A 22218-nucleotide genomic window follows, 5' to 3' on the forward strand; every position below is an offset into this window, starting at 1 on the left:
GCTCGTGGGTCCATGTGAGGGAGCAGAGGGGGTGTCTGTACCGGAGTGACCAATGGAGGGTAGGGAGGATTGGTGTTGGGGCCTGTGCACATAGAGGAGTGTTTCCGTGTGTCTGCGTGTGCACACGTGTGTGTGAAGTGCTGGGGTCCAGGTGTAGAAATACTTGAGTGTGTGTGTGTGTGGGTGAGTCCAGGCGTCCTTGTGCGCGCGTGTGGTTTGGGGGTCCCCCAGCATGGGGCGCAGCGAGTCCTGCAGGGCCCGGGGCGGCAGACGGGCTGTTTGGAGGCGCCAGGCGGCCTGGCAGCCTCGGACCGGGCGCCGGGAGGAGAAAGAGGGTAGCGAGCTCAACCGCGCCTTTGTCTGCACCGCCGTGCGCTGGGAGTCCTGCGCCTTTGTGTGACCCTCGCAGGTGTGCGCGCGGGAGCGTGGGCGGGGGCGGGGGGGGAGGCGCGGAGGGGAGCAGAGGGAGGGGCTCCCTCCTACGCAGCCGGCCCCGCCCTCCGGCCCATTGGCTGGGCGCTGTCGCCCTCTGGCGGGCGCGGAGAGAACCGCTGGGCCCGGAGCGCCGCGGCGCTAAGGGCCACTGGGCAGCTAGGGGACCCGGTGGTCCTCTCCGCCGGAGCCGCCTTGGGCGCCCACGTTTGTTCCCTGCCGCTCCCGGCCAAGGCCCCGACCCGCCGTCCGCACTGCCACTGCCCACGGGCACCGCTTCCTCTCAGTGGTGGTCCCGGACGCCACACCTGCGGACAGGTGCGCGGCTGGGTCCCCCTCCCCACAGCCGAGCGGAACACCCACCGCGAACACCTCTTCCTCCTGCGCTTCGTGGCTTCAACGCTCTTGGCTCTGGGCTCTTGAGAAGGCCACCTCACCTCTCTGGTCCTCAGTCTCTTCGTCTGTAAAATGGGGCAAATGTGATGCCTCAAGAAATGAAGCCTGTCAAGTGCGAGATGCAGGGCCTGGCACTGAGAAAGCCCCCCCCCCCCCCGAAAACTTCTAGCTGGTGTTTTAGTGTAGCTGTTCTAGGCCCACCTCCTCCCAGACCCACTTGCCCTGTTCCAGATGTGTTTGCCCCCGTGGAGGCGGGAGGCTGGGGTAGCTGTTGCAGCTGCCTCCTGGAGGAGCAACTGTAGGAGTCAGCTCTCCCAGCCTGCTTGCCCTGTGCCCCACTACCCCCACTTCCCCAACACACACACATGATTTGGGGTCCGCTGGCTGCTGGGGTGGGCCTTGGGGCTACGGTATTTTCCCTTCCGAAGGGGGCGGACCCTGTGGTTTCCTCCCTGGGTGACTTCCGGCAGAGAGGGCTTGGCCCCCAGAGAGGGCGGGGAGATGACACAGTTGTTCCCCCAGCCCTGCGGGGCGGGCAGCATGGTTCACTCCAGCATGGGGGCTCCAGGTAAGGGGCCGGAGCCGCAGCACCGGCAGCACATTGGGGTTTGTCCTGCTGTGCCGATCGCTGACCCTCCCTGCTCTTCCTCCTTAGCTGTCTCCTCTGCCCTTTCACTCTGCCTCAGCAGCTCCCGGCTTCCCACCCTGGGTCCCACCTCCCAGCTCCTCTTTGCCCTCCCCTTCCACATCCGCACCTGGGGGGCTTCCAACCTCTTCTCCCCGCCTCTGCTGCCCTGTTCTGAGGGGTTTGGGGGAGGAGGATAGAGTCTGAGGTTGGTAGCAGGCTCTTACACGGAGGACCAGTGGGTGGGCAGCATGAGTGCTCCTTGGGTGGGGGCCGCAAGGAGGTTAAAAGGCCGCATTGTTGCATTTGGAGTGTGTGTGTGTCTGTGTACATGTATGTGAGCGGTGGTTCTGAGTCTTCTGGGTGTGACTGACATGTGTCTGTGTGTGAGGGGCCATTATGGATGGCATTGTGGGGGTAGCCTTGGCAATGATCAGTTGGCTCACTTCCTCACTTCATGCGCCTCAGATGTCACCTCCTCAGGGAGGCCCTCCCTGACCACCGCATCTAGACTGGCAACTAATCCCGCCGTGCTCCGTTCTTGGTCCCCTGGCCCTGCTTTGTCTGTTCTTCATGGCACTTATCACTGCCTGAAAATTTATTATATGTTTGTGTGCTTATGAACTGCCTCCCCCCACCAAATGTCAGTTGACTGAGCGAACGTTGTGCGCCAGACACCGTACAAGGCAATTTGTATTTGTCGGCTCATTTGGTATAATGCGTCTATCTCTGCATAGTGATACTCATCTCTCGGCAGTGCTGATGGGAGAGTTAAATGAAGTAATATGTGTAAATGCTTAACACGGTGCCTGGAACTCGGCAAGCGTCAATACTTCATGATGGTTTCATTTGCGGCCGTACAGGCATGACTGTGGGAATGTGTCACATTCGTGGGTGTCTGTGGGGATGAGTCTTGGTTTGGCGTTTGCCACCTTGTGTGTCTCAGTGTATGCAGCATCTCTGTGACCCTATTTATTGAGCAGTTCTGTGCTGGGTGTTGGAAATACAACTGGAAAAGGCAGCTTCAGATGTGTCCTCCTGGAGTCCCCAGTCCAGTGCTGGAGACAGACCTGTCATTAGACAATGGAGGACACACGGGCAGAGGAGTCAGGGCTGGGATGCAGGAGGCACGGGGGGCTGTGGGAGCCCAGAAGATTTGCCCAATTCAGTGGTGGAGTGTCAGGGAGGGCTTCCTGGAGGAGGAGATGTCTGGGTTGAGATGTGAAGGGTGAGTGGGTATAAGCAAGATAAAGGAGGTGAGTTGAACTGGAAGACTACTTGCAGGATGACATATGATTATTTATGGAGGTGACCGTGTGTGCAACTATGTATATGTGTGTGCACATACAGTGGACACAGAGATCCAGGGCATCTGCACACGCATGCCGCCTGCTCCACCACTGACTCATCCCTGTCTGGGGTTGAATGGGGGCCTCATACATGCTGGGCACCAGGTTAGACCCCTTACTTGGCATTTTCACAGAACTGCCCTGCCCGGGAGGCCTGTCCTGGGTGCTGCTGCCTGGACGTGAATTAATATATTGTGTGGCCTTGGGCAGATCACTTGTCCTGCTTGGTCTCAGGCTCCACATCTGTGAACTGGGTTCAGGGGTCTGCCCTGGCCGTCTCCCAGGAGGAGGTGACTCTGGGTGTGTGAGTGTGTGCCCGTCTGTGTGTGTGTGTCTATCTGAATGACTTGGGGGGGTGTGTTTGCATATCTGTGTCTATCTGTGTCTGTCTCTGAGTGACTCTGGGTGTGTGTGTATGCACATCTGTATCTGTATGTCTGTCTGTGAGTGACTCTGGGGTGTGTGTGCATGTCTGGGTGTGACTTGGTGTGTGAGTGTAAGTGCAGGTGTGCACACGCATGTCTGAACATGTGTTTTGCATATCTGCCCATGTCATTGTGTCTGGGCATGTGTCTTCATGGGCAAACATTCCTGTCTGGGATCTGAGCACACCTGTCCCTGTGTGTGTTTGCATGGTCTCCGTCCATGTCTGGGGCCCTGCCTGGCTGTGGTGTGTGTGCTGTGTGGCAGCCCCTGCCTGTTGTCAGCACAGCTGTGGGGCCACCTCTCTTGTTGTGTCTGCTGCCCGTATTTCCATCCCTCCCTCCTGACAGCTCAGAAGTGTTCACTCCCTTGAGGCCACCCAGGGACAGCTGTGGGGCTGTGGGGTGTGAGGTGCTGCTCCTAAGAAGGCCAGGACTGGGCCAGCTGGGCCCACAGAGGTTCCCGGCAGCGCAGACCCTGCCCACAGGGGCTCCCAGGCCACAGCCTTGATTGAAGCAGGCTGTGGAGGCAGGGGACCCAGGGGACAGGCCAAGCGGGGCCAGGAGGGGTGAGGGGCAGCCCTTGGGCCCTCTATATTTAGCCCCATTTTCGGTAAGTGCTAACGAGAAGCTGGCCCAAGTCTGCTAAAACCGGCTGGGGGAAATGCAGAGGAGAAGTGAAAGTCCGGGGAGGGAGGGGCGAGGGAGGGGTGGGAAGGGCGGAGGGGACCCAGAGTCCCAGGCCTGGGGCAGTCGGGCAAGCGGGTGTGAGTCTAGGGGCGTGGGCAGCCATGGGTGGGTCTGACTCAAGGATGGTGAGATTCAAGGGGCCTGGTAGAGTTCTGCATTGCTTTTCCCTGCCCATTCCACTAAAAAGTTACACACTGCCTGGGGTGGGAGAAGGGAGGGCATGACCGTAAATCACCAACCAACCTTTCTGTGCGATATGGGTTTGAGAGGGGCTTCTGAAGACGCCCAGAGGCTGGAGCGTATTAGAATAAACTGGGGGCACTTTTAAAATTCCAGATGCCCAGGTCTCACCCTGTCCCGATGAAATCAGAGTGTCTGGGAGTAGGCATCAGTATTTCTCTAGGGTGGAGAGGGGGGCAGTGCGGCAGCCCTGCCTGGGCCGAGGCTGAGAGCCTGCAGGATGGGCGGCTTCAGCGGGCCTTTGATGGGTTGCCAATGCCCTCAAGTTGCTGTTGAGGCATCATTTGGCTTTGAGTCTGTGGTGGAAATGGAGGCCCCTATTCATCCTTGGTGGGAGTGATTTGATGAGACCCTTTTCTTGGATTGGGCTCTGATGGGGGAGGAAGAAACCAGAGCAAGAGAGGCCTGGATGGAGGGCAGCCAACTGCTGCCGGGGTGCACGGGCTGTGTGGGAGTGAGGGGGAAGGGGGGCGGAATTAGGGAGAATAAGGGAAACAGTGGTGGAAATTTCCCCTCAGACCACCCTTGCATCTCCAGCCACTATCTCTGCAGAGGACAGGTTACCTTAAAGGTTTAGGGGTAAGGTTTAAGGTAAACCTTAAAGGTTTACTTTAAAGGAGTTGCCTGGGGGTTGGGGCTGAGGGTCAAGTGTCAGGTGACAGCAGGGAGGGGGCCTTGTTTGGGACAGTTTTGGGTCCTGGTCTGTCAGGGACCCTTTCATGCATTCATTCGTTGCAAAGACACAGTCCCAGCTTGTGCAGTGATGACTCTAGCCTGGGCCCTAAGGAGCCCACAGTGTGGGGTGGGGAGTCATTGCCCAGGTGATCAAGGTGTAGGAGGGGCAGGGGCAGGGGGACCCCAGAGAAGAGAGACACCAAACACCTGGGGAGTCAGGGAGGACCTCACAGAGGAGGTGTCATGTGAGCTGGGGCCTTAAAGAGGAGCAGGAGTTTGCTAATAGAGAAGGAAATGGTCCCCAGAGGTGGGAGAAGAGCAGAGGCAAGGGCCTGGAGGAGGAAGATGAGGGCCTTGGGGCCACTCTTGTTCATTCAACCCACACGTCCTGTGCTGGGCAGTGTTGGGGACCCTAAGGTGAGTCAGACCAGGCCTTGAGGGGGTGGGCCCTAGTCTGATGGGCGAGACGTACTGGGGCCCAGATGGCTACAGCCTCTAGGACAGTGGCAAGGGGAGATGCCAGGCCAGAAGGAGCCAGGTGGAGGGACCAGGTGGAGGTCTCTAGGGGATTAGGGGTGACTTCATAGAGGACTGACCCTGTGCTGGGTCCTGAAGGATGAGTAGGAAGTCGTCAGGTAGACAGAGTGGGGAACAGTGTTCTTGGCAGAGGGACCAGCCCATGCCAAGGCCTCAGGAAACATTTGTTAAATGGCAGAGAGACAGCAGGACAGAGGGAGGAACAAGTAAGAGACAGACCTGCAGGGACATTCAGCAAACATTTCTAACCTCTTCTTCTGGGCTGAGTGATGCTAGGGACACAGCGATGAGTCAGACCAGGCCTGCCCCTGGTCTTGTGGGAAAGGACCAGCACACAGACAGCCACTGCCCTGCAGACTCAGGACTAGGACAGTGGGAAGGCACTACTGTGGGAGGCTGTATTAGTTTGTTAGAGCTATCAGTCTGTAGACTGGGTGGCTTAAACAGCAGAAATTAATTTTCTTGCAATTCTGGAAGCTAGATGTCCAAGGTCAAGGTGTCGGCAGGGTTGGTTTCTTCTGAGGCCTCTCTCCTTGGCTTGGGAGGGCCACTTCTCCCTGTGTCTTCACATGGTCTTCCCTCTGTGTGTGTCTGGGACACAGGTCCCAATCTCCTCTTTTTATAGGGAGATTGGGACCTGTCATATTTGATTAGGGCCCGCCTTAATGACCTCATTTTAACAAAGACCCTATCTCCAAATAAAGTCACATGCTGACGTTACTGGGGGTTAGGACTTCAACATATGAATGTTGGGGGACACAACTCAGCCCATAACAGAGGTCAAGGATGAGCACGGACTCTCTGGGGTGGAGGTGAGGTCAGAGGCTGCCCTGGTCCACAGGCAAGAGAGGCATGCACCAGCTGGGCAGGGTGTATAGAACCTGTAAGGTCTGGACTCCCCATCAAGCAGAACCCCCAAGCAGAGGGAGATGCCTGGTGTGGTTGAAGAGCGGGATGCATGAGTGGCAAGAGACAGGCAGTGGAGGGTGGCAGAGGCCACACCCAGAAGGCCAGACCTCGGAGCCTGGTGTTTTCTTAGGGAAGTAGAAAGCCAAGGAAGGGTTCAGGGCCAGGGGGTGCTGGGCGTGGAAGGGATCTCCCTGGGGCCCTGTGGACCCTGGCCGGAGAGAGGGGCAAAGGAGGAGGCAGGGATGCTAGGAGGGGTGGGATTTAGGGCCAAGTAAGCGTTAGCGGCTGCCTGGAGCAGGGCCAAGGTCTGGGCGAGTTAGAGTCTGGAGTGAGACCTCATCCCCTGGCTCCCTTTGCGTCCTCCTGCATATCTCGGGATAATTAGACACTCGGTGCCCCATCCTCAGTGCCCGGAAACAGGACCTGAGCTCCTGCAGCATCCTGGGCACCTACTCCCCACCCCTACCACACCAGCCTATGCCTTAATAGGACTATGTTCTGCCTTATTATTATTAATTTTTTTAGCTTTTAAATATTTTGTGTGTGTGTGAAAACATAACGTACATATAGTAAAGCACTCAAATTTTAAGTGTACAGCTTGATGAATTTTTACGTATGTATAGACCCCTGTATTCACTGAATAGATCAAGATACAGAACATTTCCACCCCCCTGCAGGCTTCCTCACGCCCTTTCCCAAAGATACCCACTAATCTGACCTTGATCACCTGGTACCATCCTGCCTGTTTTTGACCTTCGCGTAATTGGAGTCCTGCTGCCTGTCCTCTTTTGAGTCTGACGTCTTTCCCTTGGTGTCAGGTCTGTGAGATTCAGTGGTGTGTGTGAGATGCAGGAGTCTGCTCTTTTCCTTGCTGTAGAGTATTTCATCATAGGGACATACCACATTTTGTTGACCCTTTCTCCATTAACGGGGCTTGAGTTATTTCTAGTTCTGGGCCAATGCAAAAAGGCTGCTGGGAACAAAGGTGTCCGAGGGCATTGGTGGGCAGGACGCTCCCGTCTCTTGGGTGGACGCCCAGGAGTGGACGTGCTGGTCATAGGGAGGGGGCACCTCTTCGGCTTTCCTAACTGCGTGTCAATTTACACTCCCACTGGCAGTGTGTCGATTTACACTCCCACTGGCTCCAGAATCAGGAATTTTAAACCTGAGCGGCATTTCGTGTTGAGTAATCCTCAGTTGCAAAATTCCTGGACTGTTCTTTTCAGTTGCTGAGGGCGTCCCAGCTCTCTCTTTAGCTGGCCTTCTTTAAGTATCTTGGGTACAGACCACACTAGAGCTGGACAGCTCCTTTGATAGGATGGGGTCAAGGTGCAGGTGGGGATTTGGAGTGAGTTGTGGGGGAGACTTTTGGGTCAGAGTCAGAGTCATGAGTAAGGTCTGAGGCCGAGTTGGGAGTCAAGGTCAGATCAAGGTCTTGGATCATCTAGACGGGAGCTGTGTTTCAGGATGGGGAAGGCGAGTGAGAACAGGTCAGGCAGAGGCTCAGATTTGTGTGGAGGTCTAGGACGAGGAAGGGCTGGGTTCGAGTGGGTGTCAGGGTGAGCTTGGGTTGCGGTGACAGTTGGAGATGAGGTGGGTGGAAGTCACCACTGGGGTCCGTTAGACCATAGCAGTTCTGATCAGAAGCGGGAACCCCGGAGTCACGAAGACTGGGCGTCCAATCGGGGCACCTCTGCTGTCTCACTGTCCTCTTGGGGGGGTGATGCCTCCCTTGGTGCCTCAGTTTCCTCCTCTGTAAAATGGGGGTAATATTAGCACCAACTGCTCATGTGAATTCTGAATTATACTTAGTGCTGTGCTTGGCACTCACCTTTCCATTATCAGCATCAGAGAGCTTTGAGGACAGGGCATTTGTTGCCATTGCTTTGTGCTCCCTGCTGCCAGCTTGCCACCTCCTCTTGGCCACTTCCTTTCACTTCCTGCGTCTATGGAACTCTAGAATGGGATTGCATTTGTAGGGGCGGGGTATCTAGGTTGGATTTGGGTGTGCAGTTGGGGTTCAACCATAAAGTCTAGGATTAGCTTTGAGGACACTGTCAGGGGCAGAGCGGATGGAGTTGGAGCTGGAGTTACAGAGATCAGAATGGGGCTGCTAGGCCTGTGCGCTGAATGCAAGAAGGGGGGCCAGGTGGGAGTGAGATGTGGACGGGAAAGTGGTGGGCCGGCGGCCGGGGCCAGAGGGCGGCTGAATCACACCCAGAGATCTGCAGAATCGCTCCTTTGGGGATGCTGCAGTCCCTTCACACCCCCCAGGCCCCACTCAGAGTGGAAAACATGCCTCACCCGAAACCTGGTGAGGCAGGACGGGCGCCTGGGCGGCACGCCTGAGGAGGAGGCCCAAGGCTGACTCTCTCCTTTGGAACATCACCAACCTCCTCCTGGGCAGCGGAAACCTTCTCAGGACCACCTTCTACCCCCCACCCTTCCTCAGCGCCTCACGGGGGCTGACATTCCCTGTGCTACCTTCTGGAGGGGTGAAAGGATCAGGCAAGATCCCCAAGGCCTGAAGGCCCCTTTCTTGTCCTGACAGAGGAGGGCAGAGGCCTCGAATGGAGAGCATCTCTCCTGGAAAGAGACACCTGCAAGGTGGCAGGGGTGAGGGGGGCTTTGGGGAGAGGCTGGGGTGGTGCTGAAGGAGGGACCTGAGAGCGCTCCTGGCTTCCACTCCCTCACCCTGCTTGCGTCCCTCCTCTGTCCCCAGAAATAAGAATGTCTAAGCCCCTGGAGGCCGAGAAGCAAGGTCTGGACTCCCCGTCAGAGCACACAGGTGGGTGGGGAAGGGAGCAGGGAGGACAGAGGGTCACCGTGGGTGGGGGCAGGTGTGTTGGGGGAGCTGCGGTGGCTGATGACAACTCAGCCTTTGGGTGACAACTCGCTCTTTCCCTCTTGTTGCAGACACTGAAAGAAATGGACCAGACACTAACCATCAGGTCAGAAGGGAGTGGATGAGCAGGAGGGGTGGGCATGGGGAGAAGGGAGCAGAGCCCCGGGGGCTCTGCAGGGGAGGAACAGGGTGTCAGAAGCTGCTTCATCTCCCTGTTCCCATCATCTACCCCAACTTTCTCTTCACAGAACCCCCAGAATAAGACCTCCCCATTCTCCGTGTCCCCAACTGGCCCCAGCACCAAGGTAAGCACCTGTCAGAACAGCAAGGGCAGGGGAAGGGGGAGAGGTGTCCTGTGATAGGTGGCATTTGACTTTTGGGAGAGAGTCCTGCACCCCTGCTGGGGTTCCAGGGTCTGAGAGGGCACTGAGCCCTGGTACCTTGGTGACAAGCCTCCTCCCGCCCCTTCTCACCCTTGGGCTCCCGCCCCAAGCCTGTGACTCACCCAGGCTCCTTCCCCTTCCCTGGGGGGTGGGGGTGGCCAGGGAAATCCCCCCCAGAGCCCCAGGGCGATGAACAACAGGAAGCCGGGCCCCGCCCCCATCCCAACTTCCCTGACCGAACAGGGGCCTGCCCCACCCCCCGCCCCCCAACACACACTCGGGGGCCAGCAGGGGGCAGGGGGCTGGGGGGCTGGAGGAGGCAGACCCACTGAGGTAGGCTGTGGGGTTATCGTAGTAGAGGATGAGGGGGAGGCCGGAAGCAGCCAGATAGAGCAAATCCCAAATCCAGATGAGGCCCTGCTGCTGGGCACTGCTGGGCTTCCTGGGATGTCTGGGGCCCAGGTCTCCACCCTCCAGCCTGGCTGGGGGCAGCTGGCAGGTCCAGTGGCCTGAAGGCAGCATGCAGGGCAGGGGCAGAGGGGCCATGGGTAGGACTCCTGAGCGTGCAAAGGTGGCAGAGGGATGGGATGGGGAGCCGGGAACTACTCTGTGACCGTGGGAAAATCACTTCCCCCCTCTGGGCTTCTCAGTTTCCTCTTCTCTAACATGGCGGGGGACAGTCAGATTGGACGGCCTTTGAGGTCCCTTCTGCGGCTGGTGCGCCCTGATGCTGCTCGGTGGGAGGGTGTCTTGTCCTGAGTGCATTGGACAGGGCCCAAGTTGGGGAGGGCTCAGGCTCTGACCTCCTTCCCTCTGATCTTAGGCTCTGCTCTGGCCTTAGCCTGCATAACGGAGCATGTGTCCGTCACCCCTACCCCCTCCTCCTCAGCCGAATCTCTGCAGCCTCTCCTGCCCCACAGCAGCCCTGCTTCTCCGTGGGGAAACCATGGAGCCCAGGGAAGGAAAGGCTCTCACTCCCCTTCCCTGGCCTGGGCCCCGGGAAAGCCCGAGGCAGAGAAGGTGGCGGCCTCTGACTCCGGGTCTCCGTCCATACTGCGTCCTCTTCTCCGCTCCATCTCACTCCATCTCTTCTGTGTCAGTCTTTCCCTCCGTGCAGTGATTCATGTGCTCCCATCACGGTTTCCGACAAATCCACACACTGCTGTGTACAATTGTTTACATCATAATTTTGTTAATTGGCTCAATTTTTAAAAACATTTTATTATGGAAAATGTGAAGCAGATACAAAAGTAAAAAGAACAGTACAATGAATATAAACCCCCAGGTACCCATCAGTCAGCTTCAACAATCATCAGCTCATGAACTGGCTCGCTTTTTCAACAGCTGAAATAAACGTTTTTTAAATGGAAATTTCACGAATGGAAAACCAGAATCACTTGCCATGGAAATAAATACAATGATTATTAAAATGTACCCAGAGACTCTTGCCTGCTGAAGGATCTAAACCTGAAGCCTGTTCTCCGTTTGTTAAAAGGGGAGATTAGCCAGTGTTGGGGGCATCCTAGCACCTAACAGAGACTTTCTTAAGAGAATCAAAAAGAATGAAGGAGCCTAGAAGAGAAATAGTGTTCTCACCACGGCCCGCAATGTTTGTTTTTTTTAACTTTTAATTAAAATGTGACACACACGTAGATCCTCCGTGTACGGCTCTGTGGATTTTCACAAACTGAACACCTATGCCGCCAGCACCAGATCAAGAAACAGAACACGATCAGACTTCCAGAAGGCCCTTAATTCCCAGCCAGGGACAGCCGCTGCTCTGGCTTCTACCACTGTTGTTTCATGCTCGTCTTTGTACCCCTTAAACTTTCTGACATTCATATCCCATACTTTGGGGCACACCACTCACTCTGTTATTTGTTTCCCAAGCCTCTGTCCATTCATCTCAGTCTGCATTACAAATGCCACGCCCCTGCCAAGCCGCTGTGTCACCTTTCGTGAATTGCTTTCCCTCTCTGGACCTCCTTTTGTGAAATGGTGCTGGGACATTGGGCTGAAGGATGATCTCTAATGTCCACCCCCCGGGCCTGAGAGCGTGTGATCCATCAAGTCATGCCTCCTCCCACCCCCACGTGTCCTTTACCAACAGACTCGTCTGGCTTGTTATCTGGGAGAGGAAGGAGGCCAGGACTGCTCTATGCTGGTCTATCCTATGTGTTGGATGCGAGATGCACTGGCATCCTGCACAGAGAGAGGAGGCGGGGCTCGGCAGACTCCCGGGGTGGAGGCTGAGAGCCGGCAGCCCTGGGCCACATCTGGCCCTCAGAAGTGCTTTGGGGGTCCTGCTGGTGTTTTTGCTTTAGATTTTGAAATGAGTGGCCAGAAGGAGCAGAACAGGAGCTGCACAGGCCTCCCTTCAAGTGGGCAGGCTTTCTCGCCCCATCCACATTTGCCCACGTCACCGCGTTCACCTGTCTGCCTGTTTTCATGTGCACTTGAGTTCATGAGCTGTGTTCCAAGGTGGTGATTATTTTTAATACCCCAAGACCCTTTCTCCAATACAGTCTTTTTCTTTTCTTTTTTTTTTTTTTTGTGAGGAAGATCAGCCCTGAGCTAACATCCAATGCCAATCCTCCTCTTTTTGCTGAGGAAGACTGGCCCTGGGCTAACATCCATGCCCATCTTCCTCTACTTCATATGGGACGCCACCACAGCATGGCTTGACAAGTGGTGCGTTGGTGCACGCCCGGGATCCAAACCGGCGAACCCCGGGCCTCTGCAGTGGAGCGTGCGCACTTAACGGCTACACCACCGGGCCGGCCCCTCTAATACAGTCTTACTTCATTGGGCACCTCTGGCTGAGGCAGATGAGGGGTGTGGGACCCAGAACTCCCTTATTTGGTGTCCTGGGGCCCCCACCGGCATCATTTCCCATTTTACAGGTGGGGAAACTGACACCCAAGAGGAGAAAAGTGCCTTCCAAAGGTGATCCTCCTCTGTAGGGAGTTTGGGTGCAGGGGATGTGTTAGCCCTATCCAACTGATGAGGAAACTGAGGCCAGAGGGGTGGCCTGAGGCCCCAGGCCGGCCAGCACTGGGTCTGGTGTCTTTATCCCAGTCCTCTCCTCCTGTGCCAGCCCGAGGTTGCTGTTGCCACACACGTGCCCTCTCTTTGGTTCACAGGTGGGCATTCTCTCTGGCCTCCACTTAACATTCTGGGGTCCCGGACCCTGCCTCTCTCCCCCCCAGATCAAGGCTGAAGACCCCAGTGGCGACTCAGCCCCAGCAGCACCCCCGCCCCCCCAGCCGACTCAGCCACATCTGCCCCAGGCCCAACTCATGTTGACGGGCAGCCAGCTAGCCGGGGTAAGTACCGGGGAAGGACGGGGATGGAGGACGCCGGCCAGCCGCCTCCCATCTATTACAGGACTGGTGGCATGGGGTGTCCCGCCAGGGCCACGGCCACTTTCTCACAACTACCTCTTGCCCTCTTCCGTCCTCCTGGAAGACTTGCCCCCTAACCCGCTTGGCTCAGGCACTAACCCCTCTCTGCCTTCTCTGCTCCTCCCCACGCCCTTCCTCCGGCCCCTGCTGCCTCTGCCCGCCCCACAGCTCACGGCGCTGATGCCAGCTCAGCAGCAGCTCCTCCTGCAGCAAGCGCAGGCCCAGCTCCTGGCCGCCGCCGTGCAGCAGTCCACTGCCGCCGCCGCTGCCGCTGCCGCCTCCTCCACCTCCTCCTCCTCTTCCTCCTCCTCTTCCTCTGCCTCCTCCTCGACCTCGCAGCCCCCAGCCTCCTCTGGGGGAGGTGACCTGCCACCACCACAGCCTGCCAGCCAGCCCCCCGGGACCCCACAGCTCACCCTGTCCCAGCCCATCCAGCTCACAGCACAGGTAAGGGCAGCCCGAGGAGCACGCTCCCTCCAGCAGAGGACCACAGAAACCGGGAGTGTGCAGGGGGCTGACTGGTCCACATGGACCGTTCTGATCACCAGCCATGTGCCAGGCAGTTCCCAGCAACCCTAGGAAGGCTTGGGAGATGCTGCCGCCCATCTCTCAGCGGGGTAAAGCGAGGCTCAGAAGGGGGACATCCTCCACATGATGGAGTGCCCGGCTAAGCACTTTCTATGCATCTCGCTGAGGGTTCACAGCCATAGCCATCTGGGAGGTTGGTGCGTTATCCTCAGTTTACAGCTGAGGAAACCGGGAGTCACCTCCATGAATGATACCTGTGTGGGTGCAAAACGAAAGGCTGAGAATCAGCATAAGTATCCCACATCGCATCCTGGGCCCATTCATCGAGATGTTCTTTCAGAAGAGGGGCCTGTGATCTCTGAGTTAGGAAGTGCTGCATCCTCTCTCTCCTTTCTGGAGACTTCCAGTATACATTGAATCATGAGTTAGTGGCTGTATTACTTTCCTAGAGAAGCCAGAACAAAGTACCACAAATTGAGTGACTTAAAACAACAGAAATGTATTGTCTCAGACCAGAAGTCCAAAATCAAGGTATCGGCAGAGCTGCGCTCTCTCTGAAGGCTCTAGGGGAGAATCCCTCTTCGCCTCTTCCAGCTTCTCGTGGTGCCAGAAATCCTTGGCATTCCATGGCTTGTAGATGAATCGCTCCAATCTCTGCCTCCATCATCATCTGGCCATCTTCTCTCCACGTGTCTGTCTCTGTGTCCAAATTTCCCCTTCTTATAAGGGCACCAGTCATTGGATTAGGACCTACCCTAACAACCTCATTTTAACTTGATTATATCTGCAAAGACCCTATTTCCAAATAAGGTCATATTTACAGGCACCAGGGGTTAGGACTTTCAACATATCTTTTTGGGGACTACAACTCAACCCATGACGGTAGCCAACAGGTTTCCCATAAGGATAACCAGCAGGAGCAGGGAGGAGCTGGGCAGGCTTCCCAGGCCTGCTCTCTCCAGCCCACCCCGTCCACACCTGCCCATGACACCCGTTTGTGCTGTCTGCCTGGTTTCTGTAAGCATTTGAGTCTGTGGCCCGTGCTCCAGGGCAGTGAGGGTCCTGAGAAGTCCTACAGAAACCTGTTTAACTTCCCGTAGCCCTGTGTTTCCCATAATGACTGTTCCTCGGATCGTTTCTTTCTCTCTCTCCCCACCTCCTTCCACGGAACCCCTGGGCCAGGCGCTGTCTACACAAGAGAGCTGTGTCCCTGACACAGTGGCTCTTCCCCTGACAGAGTTCAGCCTCCAGAGAACCCGTTCCACTACTGACCAGCACTCCCATTTGGGACAGTCCTTAACGCTGAGCTGGAATCTGCCTCCTTAGAGCTTCCTGCTGCTGGGCCTGGTTCTGTAGAAACACACAGAACAACCTGTGCCTGCTGCTCGGTGACAGCTCTTCCAATGTAGGCTCCCAATGCCTGGCTCGTCCCAGCAACAGTAACTAGAGCCTGTTGGTGCTGCCTTTGTACCAGGCGCTGTGCTAACAGTGACCCTCTTGAACTCACAAATCCTCACCACGGCCAGTGCTCCCAGGGGCAAAGTGACTTGCCTGCCCCAGGTCACACTGTGAGCACAAGTGGCAGAATCGGCCTGGGAATCCAGGGCTCTAACCACGCGATCCCGGCTGCAGCCTTTAGCTCTCCTTCCCTGGACGTGTTTCCCTCCCACCATGGCTGCCAGAGACCCCAGCAGGTGTTCCATTTGCCTTACAGCACACACGGCTCCTCACTGAGCAACACCAAGGCTCAGGGCTCCTCGCTAGGTGCCCCTGCTCTTGTTCTCCTTCCTCCCTGGAAGTCAGCTCCCTCCCTTTACCTGGTTAGCTCCTCTTCATCCTTTAAGCCCCAGCTTGGGAGTTCACACCTCCAGGAAGTCTTCAGTGATTTCCCTCCCTCCAGCTGGTTTGATTTCCTGCCTCCTGCTTCCTCTGGGGGCCCCCAGCCCGGGCCTCTCCTTTTGCCAGAGCCCCGATTACCCAGGGCTGCATCCAAATATGCCCATGGAAATATCTGTTGAAGGGACAAAGACTAGAGGGAGAGAGGAGGGACAGGACAGCCTAGTGTAGATCCAGCCAGGCCATCATCCCTCGTGAGCGGCAGACTCTCCTTCTCTTCGTACACTCCTAGAGCCACCTCCCCCAGGCCCCCACAGGCCCCAGCAGCAGCAGGCCAACTCTCTGCCACCTGCTATCCGCCCAGGCTCTGATTCTCCAGGTCTCCTCCAACCCCTCCCTGCCACGCCCTTTCCTCTTGCTCCTCCCGCCCCAGCTTCCCTCAGCTCTGATCTTCCCCTGCCTGTTCTCTGCAAATGCAAAGCTGACCAAGTTTGTTTGTGGGAGTTCTGTCACCCCGTGACCTCATTTCCCCAATAGACAAATGTTTGTCCCGTCCGTCTATATGTCGGGCACCATGCTAGGTCCGGGCTGCAGTGGGGACCATGTTCCTGCCACCCTAGCTGCCCACCACAGGCACAGCTGTCCCCGGCCCTGGGCTTGACCCCTCTCCTCAGCCTGTGTCTCGTGCGGCTGAGTCCACTTCCTGTGCCTTTTCGGCTCTGTCCTGCTATCATTTCACAGACATCTCCCGGCCCCCTGAGTGTCAGGCCCTGGCAGGAAGATGAGGACTTAGGAGTGACTCAGACCTAGCGTTGCCCCCAAGGGGCTCCCAGTCTTGTAGGGAAACAGACACAACAACAAACCACTGAGAAATGTCTTACTTGAAAAATACTAAGAAAGCTAAAAGCCCCCATAAACCCTATCGCTTTAAAGTTACATAAAGTATGAAGGGAAAGTCCCTCGTCCGTCCCTTTAACGCCAGCTTCCAAAGTAATGTCGGTTAAACAGTTTGGCAGGAACCTTCCCTGCATTTTCTAGCTTGTACAGATAAAGGGACGATTTTAACACAATTTTATAATTTGTGTGTCCCGCGCTCGGCACCATGCCTTCCACCGAGGGGGCTGCATGGATGTTTACTGAATCAATGAGGGATGTTTTGCTGCAGCTTTTCAATCAAGGGTAGGGAAGACATCTCTCCAGGGGAGTAATTCAGACTGTCTAGGGTAGAGGTAGGCATTGATTGAAAATTTACATTAACTGTTAAAACATCATTTTGTATTTGGAGAGCGAAAAAAAAATCCCTATTTCGTAATATAACCGCAGCAAATAAAGCTTGACAAAATCTTTTCGGCTGGTAAGACCTAGCGAATAAAGGTTTCCCAGGGAAACCTACTTGATTTGGTGGGAGTGTGTGTGTGTGGGAAAAGAAAGGGGACCTGTGTCTCAGGGAGTCAGGGAAGGCTCCCGGGAGGAGGGGATATCTGAACAAGGAGGGACAAGTAGGAGTTTACCAGGTGGACGAGCTGGAGAAAGGGGTTCCAGGCATGGGAAAGGTGAATGCGAAGTGAGAGAGCATGGCGGGCTCAGGGAGTTGGGGGGGGGGAGCCAGCGGTGGAAGACAGTAAAGGATGAGCTGGAGGGGGTGTTGGCCCAAAGCCACTCTAGGTGGCTGAAAAAGAGAAAGGAATATTTGGCTGAGATCACTGAAAAGGCCCAGCCTGGAACATCAAAACCTGGCCCCAGGGATCTGTCTGCCTTTTCATTCTGGGGCAGGCAAAATGGGTGCCAACTTCTAGACTTGCGGCCACCCTGCCCAGGGAGATAAAACACGCCCACTGGCCAGGTTTGAGTCGGTGCCCCCGACGCCTGAGAAGGTGGGGTCAGCCCCATCTGGACCCCGTGACCTGAGAGTGGGGGAGGGCAAGTCCCCAGGAGGAAGAGGTGGGTCCTCTTGAAGAAGGGGCAGTGGGTGCCAGGCCAGCCAGACCACCCACCTGGAGGTGTGTCGTCAGTATGCCCACAGGCCCCTGGAGGCCAGGAGTGAGCTGAGGTGTGCCGGTCACTCCACGACTCCTGGGTTTTTAGCATCTGCTATTGCTCATCTAGCCTGGATTTTTAGCATGATGTAGCATGGGCTATAACACACGATCCACATGCAGGTATCTTTTCTCCCTGTTGATGGTTCTCTGTTCTGTGCTGTTCTGCCCCAACCGCCGGGATTTCCTGGGCACCATGTGGCAGGGCCAACCTCGGGGGGACGGGGCTGAATAGAAGAGCCCACGCTAGAGACAGGTCACCTCTGTCCATGCTCCCCCCCCCGCCCCTTTAGAGCTTCCCTTAGTGGAGTGACTGGAATAATCATAGTCGTTTACTCATTCAACTAGCACTTATTGAGTACCTTGTGTATGCCAGACACCCATTCATGGCCCCAAGGGGACAGCTGTGAACAAGGCAGAGGTGGCTGCCCTTGAGAACTTTATGTTCTAGTGAGGAGACAGACAGTAAACAAGTAAACAAGCCAGCAAAACAAGACAGTTTTAGAGTAAGTGTGATGAAGAAAATGAAACAGAGGGTTGTCAGAGAGAGGGAGCCACTTTTAGTGGGGTAGTCAGGAAAGTTTCACTGAGAAGGTGGCCTTTGAGAGCCGAGGTGTGTATGAGTCAGTCATGATGAAGCCAGGGGGAGAGCTTAGGAAGAGGGAACAGCAACTGCAAAGGTCCTGAGGTGGAAACCTGCTAGGCTTGTTCAAGGCACAGAGGAAGGTGGTACGGCCGGAGCAGAGTGAGCGTAGGGGGCAAGTAAGAGGTGAGCGGGGAGGCAGGCAGGACCAGGTTTTGCAGGGCCTCATAGGCCAGATCAAGGAGTTTGGAAAGTATGCTAGGTATGATGGGAAGCTGTTGGGGGTTTTAAATAGGAGAGAGGCCTGACCCGATTGACCCCTTACAAAGCTCCCTGCAGCTGCTGCGGGGAGGATGGACTGTGGGAGACAGGGGTAGAAGCGACGAGCTCAGTGGGAAGTCGTTCCAGGCATCCAGTGGGAGATGAGGGTGATGGTGGGGGTCCGGGATGCTATTTTGTATGGATCAGATAGATCAAGGATGACTCCCAGGATTTTGACTTCAGCACCTGGGTGGTGGTGAGGTGGTTTCCTGAGTTGGGGAAGACAGGGAAGGAAGAGGGTGTTTTGGAGGGCTGGGCTGGGGAACCAGGAGTTTCACTTTGGACCTGGCAGGGTGTGAAGAGTCTATTGATCATCCAAGTGGAGACATCAAATAGGCAGATGGATATTGGAGGCTGAAGCTCAGCGGAGAGTCTGGGTGGGAACTGGGAGTTGTGAGTTGTCAGGAAGAGGGTGGAATTGACAGCCAGATAGGGCTCCTGCCCTCGAGAGCTCATGGTCTGGTGGGATGACATGATGGGGGAGACATGAGGGTAAAGTGGTAGCAGATGTTCGTGTTTGAGGAGTATGTTGTGATTTCCAGAATGCTTTGTGGATAATAATGTTACTCAGGCCTCAGAACAACCCGGCAAAGAGTTAGACTTTATTATCCCCATTTTGTAGATGACAAAACTGAGGCCCTGAGAGGGAAATGACAGTAATAATGACTACCATTTATTATTATTATTATTAGTCACTACTATTAAGTGAACAGAGATCAGGCTAAGCATTCTTCATGTGTTGTCCCATTTAATTCCTTTAACAGCCCCATGAGGTAAGAATTATTGAGGTGTCACCTTAGGAAGCTGAGGCTTAAAGAGGGTGAGGGACTGCCCACGGTCCCACAGTGTGTGAAGGACAGAGTCAGGTTTCTGGCGGTCTCCAGAGCCTGGGTCTTTCTAGGACCCTGTGCCTCATCATAGTTAAAGAGGCTGAGGCCCAGAAGGGAGAGGTGGCTTCCCCCAAGTCACACAGCAAGAAGCAGGCAAGAAGGCCAAGATTCAAACTCCTAAGGTTCTCAGCTGGAAGGGACCCTTGCACCCTTCTAGTCTACCTCCCCCCCCAGTGTAGGAACTCCCTCCGCACTGTTCTGGGCAGGTGGGGGTGCAGTTTCACCCAGCTGGCTCCCAGAACAGGTGCTCACTGCCTTCCCAGGCAGCCCATTTCACCGCTGGGCAGACTGACACAACCCCGTCCTCATTTTAACACAGTCAATCACAATATAATTTACTGTTATTAAATATTATTATCCCTACTCTGGACTTAACCCTAGGCTGCCCCTGTCTTAGCATGGGATGACCAGAATGGTCATCGTTTGCCACATCAGGGATGGCAAATGAGTCGACATGCACACCGGCACCATGCCAGTCGTGGTGGCTGCCGGAGCCCCCGTGGAGGCCTGAGCGGGGGAGTGGGGTGCTGCCCTGTGCGCTGGAGCGAGGCTGCACCTGGGCCGGGGGCAGCCAGCCGGCTCTGGGCCAGGCCTCTTCTAGTTCGTTCTGAAGGCTTTCTCCTGCCCCCAGGTGGAACAAGCCCAGACGGGAAAGTGGGCGATTACACAGCAGTTCACTCATGTGTATTATAAACTGTGTTTCAGGCTTTCTGCCCTAATCCGTGGTCAAGACCCCAGCTGTGGCAAAGCACAGCCAGTCTGCCCCGAAACACCACCAGTCCTACCTCATTCGTTCATTGAAAATTCATTGATCGCCTGTTAGGTGCTTGCACTGGGGTGGAGGGTGATCAGAATACAGCCCTGAGCAAGAATTGATCTCTTCCCTTCTTGGCTTTGATGAGGTGTGCTAGCCCTCTGGTTTTTCTCACGGGCTAGGGACGGAGCAGATGATCCACTAAATATCCTGGCCAGGGCCCTTCCTGGCGTCTCTCTACTTATGCTAACTTCTCCACCATCTGACTCGGTCGTAACACGCCCCCAAGTGGCTTCAGATTGCCTCGCTGCCTCTAGATTGTGGAGAAATGGGGCCTCCTACTGGCTAACCCCAGTCCTGAGCCAGCTTACTGTTCACCCAGAATCTTCTCTGTTTCTCTCGTTCTTGAATTCCTTTAGTCAGCAAACATTTAGTGAACATCCACCATGCCCAGGCACCTTTCTTCATGGGGGACACAGTGAGGAATAAGGAGACCAGTCCGTGCCCTCATGGAGCTGGCACCCACTCTTGTTGGGGAGACAGACAGGAAGCCGATAATTGCTATGAAAGAAAGAAAAGAATGTACGTAAGAGACAGTGACTGAGGAAAAGGAAGACTCCTTATCAGAGCGGGCGGTCAGGGGAGGCCTCTCTGAGGAGGGGGCATTTGATAGAGACCTGAATGATGAGGAGGGGCCAGTCATGTGCAGATCAAGAAGGGCAGAACAGCAAGAGCAAAGGCCCTGAGCTGGGGGCTTCTTTCTGCTTTCAGTAACAGGAAGGAGACCAGTGTGGCAGAGTTAGGGAGTGAGAGAGTTGTGGGATGTGAGGAAGGCCGGGTCATGCAGGGCCATGGCAAGGAATTAGATCATATTACAAACGCCACGAAAGCCAGTGGAGGCTTTATGGTTCAATTAATATGTTAGAACAGGAACCTGGATTCCACAGACCACCCCTAGAGGGGTCTGTGGATAGAATTCAGCGGGGAGTGTGGAGGGTGGTCCATGAATTTGGATGGGAAAAAAATTACATCTCGATTTTTACTATCCTCTAACCGAAAATGTAACATTTCCTTCTATTATGAATGTAGGCCACAGACCACAGTAGCATTGGCAGTACTTGGACTTTGTCGCCAATGGAATCACAGATATTTCCATATTCTACTACGGTTGTTGCAGATTTCATAAATATTGTCTATGAGATTATAGTAGTCATCAGACCTATTGCTTGTTCTTGTTATTTAACATGCTAGTAAAGAAGCCCATAAATCACCATTAATTATCACAATTTAAAATACGTTTGATGACTGTATTTCTTTTTTTTTTTATTTCAAGGGAAACTTTATTTTTGTTGAGTACTAGGTCAGGTGATGACTGTATTTCAATCTAATTGATTTCATTTGAAATCCTATATATTTTATTTTATGCATTTTTTAATTCTGAGAAGGGGGCACTAGGTTTTTCCAAACAGCACAGAATCCAGAGCACAAAAAGGTTTAGAACGTTTTGGTAGGACGTTGTGGATGGATCGGCTGGACGGGGGAGAGGAAGGGAAGGAGGGAATCAAGGCTGACCCCCAAGTTTCTGGGCCAAGTAATGGTGGATGGGGGTGTGGTTAAGTTTTTCATTTGGACTCCTCACCATGAGACCCCACTGCAAATTGGGATTCATTTCCCCCCCTCCTTTTCCTCTCTCTGCTGATTCAGAAATAAATCTGCAGAGACCTTTCTTTTAGGTTTTTTGGGGAAAAAAAGGATTTTCACTCACTGAGTGTCATGCTCAGGAGAGACAGGAGTTAACAAGTATTTTAATCAACAAGCTAAGGGTTATAGGAAATCAGAAAAAATACTAGCAATGAGACTTTATTTCTGGTCTTATTCATTTGATTAAATTCAGTGGGCATTTAATGGGGGCTTACCAGGCCCTCTTAAGGATTAGGAATACAAGAAAATAAGATATGACCTATGCTTTCTTGAGTTTCAGTCTAGCCAAGGGAAAACATATATAAGCAAATGCAATGCATTGTGAGAAATGCAGCATAGAGCAAGGGGGGTACAGTGTTGTGGGGCCTAAGTTTATACAATTTGCAGAGCCTTTAAGAAAAAGACAAAATTATGAGACCAAAATTAGGCATGGGGTCTTGGAAGTGTCCATTGTAAATGGGGGGCCCTAAATGCTAAGTTTCACTCACTTCAGGGTCAGTCCACACGTGGAAGGGAGACAGCCATGCAAGTTTTATTGGGCGGAGGAGTCTCAAAAAGGAAGGCAGATTGGACACCGTTTCAAAGGATAGAGCATTAGGACTTCAAACTCCTTAAGCTGTATTCTTAGATGATTAGCAGCTAGAATGAGAAAGGTGAGAGGT

General features: G+C 54.6%; 1 protein-coding gene across 7 annotated transcripts in view; it reads left to right on the top strand.

Annotated features, from left to right (window-relative positions):
• Positions 1 to 1328: 1328 nt before the first annotated feature.
• POU2F2 (POU class 2 homeobox 2) overlaps positions 1329 to 22218 on the top strand; it is a 32646-nt gene continuing 11756 nt past the window's right edge. For 4 of the 7 annotated variants that reach the window (XM_058529439.1, XM_058529440.1, XM_058529444.1 and 1 more), the window contains exons 1-5: positions 1329 to 1396; positions 8998 to 9063; positions 9192 to 9226; positions 9369 to 9425; positions 12713 to 12829. In XM_058529439.1, coding sequence (XP_058385422.1) covers positions 1330 to 1396; positions 8998 to 9063; positions 9192 to 9226; positions 9369 to 9425; positions 12713 to 12829 — 342 coding nt within the window. In that variant the 5' untranslated portion in view covers position 1329. Of the gene's footprint in view, positions 1397 to 8997; positions 9064 to 9191; positions 9227 to 9368; positions 9426 to 12712; positions 12830 to 13075; positions 13355 to 22218 lie in introns of all 7 variants that reach the window. The other 3 variants (XM_058529438.1, XM_058529441.1, XM_058529442.1) reach the window with 1 other exon arrangement.

Source organism: Diceros bicornis, chromosome 34, assembly GCF_020826845.1.
Source record: "Diceros bicornis minor isolate mBicDic1 chromosome 34, mDicBic1.mat.cur, whole genome shotgun sequence".
Lineage (NCBI taxonomy): Eukaryota > Metazoa > Chordata > Mammalia > Perissodactyla > Rhinocerotidae > Diceros > Diceros bicornis.